General features: G+C 42.8%; 1 protein-coding gene across 1 annotated transcript; it reads right to left on the reverse strand.

The window, feature by feature from the left end:
- Positions 1–631: 631 nt before the first annotated feature.
- cited4b (Cbp/p300 interacting transactivator with ED-rich tail 4b) lies at positions 632–5,685 on the reverse strand. The gene is made up of 2 exons (XM_086311213.1): positions 5,439–5,685; positions 632–4,493 (listed from the first exon to the last, which is right to left on the reverse strand). Exons 1-2 carry the CDS (start codon positions 5,442–5,444, stop codon positions 3,729–3,731), a joined length of 771 nt encoding a protein of 256 aa, XP_086167339.1. The 5' UTR covers positions 5,445–5,685; the 3' UTR covers positions 632–3,728.
- Positions 5,686–7,470: the final 1,785 nt, after the last annotated feature.

The following is a 7,470-nucleotide window of genomic DNA, read 5'->3' on the forward strand; positions in this document are numbered from 1 at the left end:
CTGAATCAACGCCTTACTAGGACAATTTATGTTGCTTTTTTGCTTAAATGTATTACCCATCTGTTCTTTTAAAAGCTTTGTCAGTATGAGTCATGTAGAAAGCTGACTGGCTAGACTGTTGTGTCCAGAAAACAGTGTGACAATGTGATTTTCCTCCTCATGTGGAAAACGGTTTTGTTGCTTCTTTATTGCGCAACAGCTAGCAGCTACCCTAAGATGGCCTTTTGCGTTGCAGTATCTATGATATTTTGGCTGTGCCAAGGGAAGTACAGGGAAGGACAGTGCACAATGAAACTTCGTGTCAAGTGGCGACACAAGGTGACCGTTCAGCTAGAAAATCAGGAACTTTGGCTTGAGCAACATGGCCACTGTATGAAGCCTGCCCTAAGGGAGCCGTTGTTTATTTACCCTCTGCCAGCACGCAGACACAATGTTAACACAAAGCATGCCAAACAACACCAAACTCTCGTTAAAGCAGGCAAGTTCAAGCATGTGCCACCATCACACAGTATTCACAGAGACAGAACCAGTCTTCTTAGTGATTATAAATAACTCGTCCATTCATCTGGGAATCTCAGGTTAATATCCTGTTTTGTTTCTCTCAATGTGCATTTCAGCCATTTCTTCACATCTCTCGCACTGGTGGGAAAATTTTTATTTCAAAATTAAAACTGAAGAGGAAAAATGCTTTGCCATTGCTTTTACATTTTATGAATGTTTCTCACTACCCGCATTTGCACAAGTACTCCAACATAATCCGACAACACAGATGACGTTTTAAGGATCACAATGACCAGAGATGAGACATAAAACCTTTATCTTCCCATTGCTCCACACTGATACGTAGGTAGCCCTGTTAGCCTGTTTGATCAGGTTGTGTGCGGATGATGCGCACGTGCGTGCATGTGAAGACCTGGCCATGCGTGACAACAGCAAATGACCACCTATCCGTCACTGGCACTAGGGCCAAAGATTAACATGAGCTTAGGCTTGGCACCAGCTGGACCACAGCCTGGAAAGAGAAAACTAGACAGTACTTAATGCAGACATGGAGATCTGAAGAGAGGAACGTAAAGTATTTTGCATGATGTGTGTGTTTTTTTTTTTTTAGTTTATTCCTTTTAACTGGAATCATAAAAGTTATGTGGGAAAATCCAGCTAAGAAATCCCCGAGAGCAAAAGCAAAAAACACGAAAAAAATCCCTCCACCTAATTTCTAATTGTAAACTCAAGAGATCCTTACAATTTCTCTCTCTCTTCTTATCTTTTGTCTCTTTCAATTTGCCTGTCTGCACGTCTTAGAATGTGGCTTTTGGTCTGTGACTTATATTGAGAAAACAGCAAGCTGCCACAGGAAGACTGTTGTGCTGAAGCAGTTGCTGTGGGTGGGCTGAAAACGAGAGAGCAAGAAAAACAGAAGTTAACAGTAAACGTCTCCATGTGTCCCACCCTGCTTAGCCTGCGTCTAGACTGGCCTCCGTGAGGCAGGCGGCAGTCATAACAAGGGATTCAGAGAGCAAACAGGGCTGTTTTGCGTAGTTAGCCACTCGTCTATGGAGTTGCAATCAAGAAAAAAAAAAACCCTCTGCATTTAATTGGGGCTGAACAAGAAGCTCGCAGTGCAACGTACAATTATGAGATATAAGAGGAGACAGTTCTGAGTTCTGACAGTGTGCCAACATGCCCCATGTGCCACACACACCAGAAGACCATCTCACCAGATTGGCACTGGGCAAAAGGACCTGCAACCGTTACTAAGCACTGTGCCAAGGCTGTTGGCCTACTTATGAGCTGTTCTCATGTTAGTGTCAAGCCAAGAAAATCTACACATACACACATGCACCCTTAAGCAAGTCTTTGTTATTTAAAACATGCCCTGCATTTAGGCCAAGATATTTCAGCTTGGCCCATCCATTATACCATGCTTCAAATTGAACTTGTTGGCCTTTAACACAATTGGACAACTGAACAGAGGTGGCTGTTTGAAGAGCTGCACCGACTTCAAAATTGAGCAATCAGCTAACACTATTTTTGCAACCATGCTCTCATTTCCCATCCTTGTTACTGATGATGCCACTAAAGATGCCTTTGTTGACAATGTGAAGAGCTAACTGTGGTGGTGACATTCCCAACATGACCTCAATCAAGCATTTTCATAGCCCGGAGGCACAAAACAATTCAACAAACTCAGACACCGCAGAGAATCTCTTTACCCTCATTTTTATAATGAATGCAATTATATTAGGAAAATTGTTTTACTCCTCCAACAGGCAGTGACCCTGACTAGAGAGGGGCTGTTTTGAATTTGTTTGGTTACTGTTTACAGTCAATTGTCAGTTTCTTTGACCACCCTCTATGGACGGCACCATTTCTGAATTACAGTTTATGCGCATAAAGTCAGTTAAAACACGATCAAAAATAACTTAAGTACTCTACACAAAGAATAGAAAGAATTGGATTCAGCATTGTAAGCTGAATGCACACCACCCTATGACTGGATATGTTGTCAAACACCTTTAATGTCATCTAAACACTTATTTTACTTAATCACCAAGGGGAGAAAAATGCTCAGTGTCATTGGTCATTGAAAGTCACTGCAGTTATCACCATGTCAATCATGGTCTTATCAGTGATACTTCGTTTTAGCTATGAAAAGGTAAATTAAACTGTAAACTCAGGAGATCTGGACCAGATATCCACCTCAAACTGCACAAATAATGTATTTTTTAAAACATTCCTTCTCAGATTTGAAAGAAAACCGAGGATTCACCCAGAGGTTAACCTAAGCACTGCCTGAGGGAAGAGCTATGCAATGAATGGAAAAGCAGGCCACACATCTATCCAGGCCATTTTTATTGATCCTTGAAACCCCTTTCACAAAGACCATCCCACCCCCCCCATCTCGACCACAAAAAGGGGACAATATAAACAACCAATAAATAAGAATCTGCGTGATTAAGGCGGTTCTACATCTCCAATAGAACACAACAGTGTGGACATGTTGGAGTTATACAGCTTCATACAGTACAAGCAGTAGATTTTTCAGAACATCACATCTAAAAAAGGCAGCACTTCATGAAAAGTGAACCATTTTTAAGTTTGGATGAAACTCCCATTGTAATGAAACAACACTTTACTTCTGTAATTTAAAAAATAAAAACCCATGCTCTTTTAGATGACACTGGCATCAGAGCTTATTTCAAGACTATGCCACATAGAGTTGGGAAAAAAATAAAAATTGCAGAAAACTAATTTTATTTTCCGCCCCCAACCTACGTTCAGAAAAAGATCATTAAACCACTTCAATCCCAAAATGGAGAAGCTGGTTGTTCTTTATATCAGGTTTCTCAGATAGGAATAAATAAATACACTTTTTAAACTGGTAAACTGTCTTGGAGTCCAGGCTTGGGAGGCTACATAGTGTCATAGCATTGTTCAGAGTGGCTTTTAAGAACTTCAGCATTTCTTTATTACATTCATGTCCAGGAAATAGGAGAAGTGGGCCCTAAAGCCATCCACCCTCTGGCCACAAGTGCACAAGACGCATGCCCTGTGCATTCAACGCAAATACCCAGAGTTCTCCTTTGTGCACCCTGCACAGCATTGTGGTATAGTCGTACGGAGAGGTGCTCACAAAATAAAAAGTGAGGAAATGAACGCTCTTCGTCTGTTCTGAACAATTCTCACTCTTCTGTCTCCATTTTTGCGCAACTGCAAATAAGGTCCTCTCAGCAACTAACAGTGCTTGGCTGCTGTTTGCTGACAAAGTCCGAGATGAAATCAAATTCATTCTGGCCCAGGAAGAGTTCTGGCAGCTCCTGGACTCGGTCCAAGCCCAGCTCCATGACCAGTGAAGTCAGGACATCTTCGTCAATCATATCCGCATCCATGCCATTCAAGGCTAGTGCCGGGCTAGCCATGTGCTGCATGTTAGCCAGCTGAGCTGGGCTCATGCGGTACTGGGCTGTGGGCCCCATGTGGTTCCCACCCATAGGACCCAGCGGATGTCCATGGTACTGGGTGTTGAGTTTCTGCAGTTGCATGCTGGCCATTAGCTGCTGAGAAGTTAATCCTCCATTCATGAACTGTTGTTGCTGTTGCTGCTGCATATGCTGGGCCTGCTGTTGGTGCTGTTGCGGATGCATGTGGTGCTGCTGTTGCGGATGATGTTGTTGTTGCTGCTGGGGCTGGCCATTATACATCATGTGACCAGAGGTCATTTGATGGTGACCCATCTGGGCCCCATTCAGCTGTCCATTCATGGGTCCAGCCACCATGCCCTGTCGCTGCCTCATGGCGGTCTCCATGTTGGCCTGAGTGCCACCATAGTGCATCATCTGGCCACTGGGCAGCACCCTCATGCCCTGCTGGTTGGCATGCTGCTGGGGTCCTGCCTGTAGGCCGCTATTCATACCCATCCTGTAACCGTGGAGACTGGCACCCGCTGAGTTGTGATTCATGGGCATCATCAGATGATCTGCCATGCCTCCTGTCTATGGACAGAGAGGAGACACTGTTAGAACAAAGTAAGGGGCAGGCAAGGTGTTTCAAAGCACTAAGAAATTTTAGGAGAACACCAAGCAATATGGAATGTGCAAAGCTAGCCACCCATTTAAACCAGTATCAAACTGGTTAAGACAACAACAGAAATAATGTCACCATGTTTTAGGTTTTACTTGGCTGTGTAGTCCAAACCGGAGTCTCTATATAAATACTGACTTCTTTTACAGTCACCACGCTCTTCACCTTCATTGAAAAGAAACAAAGATACACGCTTCCTTACAATGTCACGATTCCACCTCGAGTTAAACCACCGAAATCGATTCCGGTGGAATAAATAAATAAAAAATCTGCAAGGTTGTTTTGCCCACTGGCTAATACTGAGAGAAATACTGGTGTGTTTAGTCTTCCTAAAACCTGCTCTCTCTTTGTGCCAAGGAATGAACGCCCAGGTTGAAATTACAGGTTAACGTACACTGTTTGGGTACATTTTAAAGCCAGATAATTCATCCATGACGGGATCGGCAAAACAGAGGCAAAATGCGTGCATCGCGTAATGCACAGTTTAAAATCCTATATATGTTGCATGACAGCTGAGGCAGAAAAATCTGTTACATTTTACGCACGTAAGGTTGCAACAAAGAACACTGACATCATGCAACATCTCCCCAACAGCTGAATCACCATAATTCTAACAAGGTATAAAATTAAACAGAGGCTCCCGTTTTCCACCAATTACGGCGATTCGTTTGTTTAAATGTTAGTCTCTGATAATATCCTCCACACTCTAGCCTAGTGTTATTCATTTTCGTAATCTCGACTTTGAAACAAGGGAATGCAAACAATGGAGCAGCAGCAGCAGCAGCAGCCCCCAAGACCACCACAGACTAAAACACCAATTTCCCCAACAAATAAATCCGATAAAAAAAATCACTTACCCGCATTCACTACGTTTCCACAAAGTTGCGCGACTTTTCTTCAGCTCCGGCTTTTTGAACAGTTTTCCTCTTGTAATCGTAGCTCCTCTGAATTACAGCGTGTATTCCACAGGGTTACGCTTCATGCTCAAGCGGGGACGGTGTGCACAAAGACTGCCGCATCAGATCTTGAAACGACTGCCTATTTTCTGGGTCAACTCAGGGATTATGTACATCTAAAAAGCTCAGAGGAAGGCAGTCGGGGAGAGGTGGAGCCTCGGTCCTGCCTCTTCTTTGTTCCTATTGGCCCTACTTAATATAATTGTGCATGGGCGTAGAAAAAAAGGGGGCAGTTGGAGAGTTGTGACACAGTAGCCAATTTAAATACCCTCCTCCCCACAGTTTCTTTTTGAAAGATTATTTAGACATCTTATTTGTCATCAAAGCAGGTTTAAATTTCCTGCTGTGCTTGCAAAAGGCGAATAAAATACTAGAGTGACAAGGGATAGATAGATAGATAGATAGATAGATAGATAGATAGATAGATAGATAGATAGATAGATAGATAGATAGATAGATAGATAGATAGATAGATAGATAGATAGATAGATAGATAGATTTTGTCTGTATTTATGCATAAATGCATGAGCATGGACACACTAAGGCAGTACGTCAAACATCACATTGGTGTGGAAAAACTATGCACTCAGCTTTTCTGCACGTACACTTCATCTCCAAGATCACCGAGATCTCTGTTGGTCCATGTGAGCCATAGTTTGCTGTGTGTTGGCTTCAGTGAGGGAGGGCGGAGGAATGTAGACTGTGTGCTATTCTCAGGCTGTAGCGGCAACGTAACTACTGCTCGATGCGCTGCACGTGTGGGAATTTCTGCCTGTTTGTGTTTGGGTGCATGTGCATTCACTCTTTAGATGCACACATCTCTTGATTGGCCACTCCAGGACGACAAACTCTTTCCTGCAATTACATTTGAATGCAGCCACTTTGGGAGGAAGAGCCAACCCATTGTCCAGGGAATTCATCTATAAATGGCCAACCACTGGCAAGGCATTTGTCATTGTTTGACATTGTCCAGCAACTTTAAGCTAATGTAAATGAACCACTCCCAGGTGTGAGTGCTTTCTGTTAAACTCACTCGCCCAGTCAGCCAATCTGAGTAAAGTATAGAATCAACACAAGAATCAAGTTTCTATTGTGATTTTCCCAGAGAAAGTATGGTGTAATTGCATTAGAGAGCACAGATAATGTGTCCAGACTCTCTGCAGTTCACCAATCACATCACTGCCTCTGTTTAAAATTCAAGATATTTGCATGAAATCCCAATCAACCAGGATTGCAATGGAAGATATACACATTGTAATTATGTGATTGCTGCTTGCGTTATTGTAAGAATGTTGAGGATCTACTTGTATTGTGCCCCTTCCACACTGTTTTTCCTGCATACTGAGTGTGTTTATTTATGTACATCTTCCTGATTGGTTCATGATTTTGGGGAGGGAACCGTGACACACCTTACCTTAGGCCACTTTCTAATTTTTATGCTTACGTGCGAGCGTAACTGCCTGTGACTGCCTTTCAGTGAAAAACAGGAAGAGAGAGGGTTAACGTGACTGTGTTTGTATGAGCAATAGGCTGTAAGTTAGACACACCCCTGTCCCACACTAAAATATGTATTAGAAATGCTGCAGTTACAGGATAAAATGATCACACACAGGTTCCACCCTCAAACAGCTTAGAGAATTAGTCATATTTCAACAGAAAGTTGTGTATTCACCTATTCTCAACCAATCAAAATGTGCTTCTTCAAGCTTTGATAAGCTCCCCCACAAATGGCCTCAACATTCCTCATTGACTCAACATGTCAGAAGACTGTCCACAGCTCTGCCTGACCTACACAAGCTTTGTTGTAGCAGTTGACCTAAGACCCTTACCATTGTTGAGTCACATTGCATAGACTGTCTACAGGCTGGCTGTGTCTGAAGCAGTGAAATAAACTGAATGTTTGTACACCACATTTTATAAGGTAAGGTGGAAT

The sequence above is a fragment of the Aulonocara sp. 'chitande type north' Nkhata Bay genome, linkage group LG11 (genome assembly GCF_057382095.1).
Source record: "Aulonocara sp. 'chitande type north' Nkhata Bay isolate Kocher_YH1m ecotype deep benthic linkage group LG11, A_spYH_male_GT1.1, whole genome shotgun sequence".
Classification (NCBI taxonomy): Eukaryota; Metazoa; Chordata; class Actinopteri; order Cichliformes; family Cichlidae; genus Aulonocara; species Aulonocara sp. 'chitande type north' Nkhata Bay.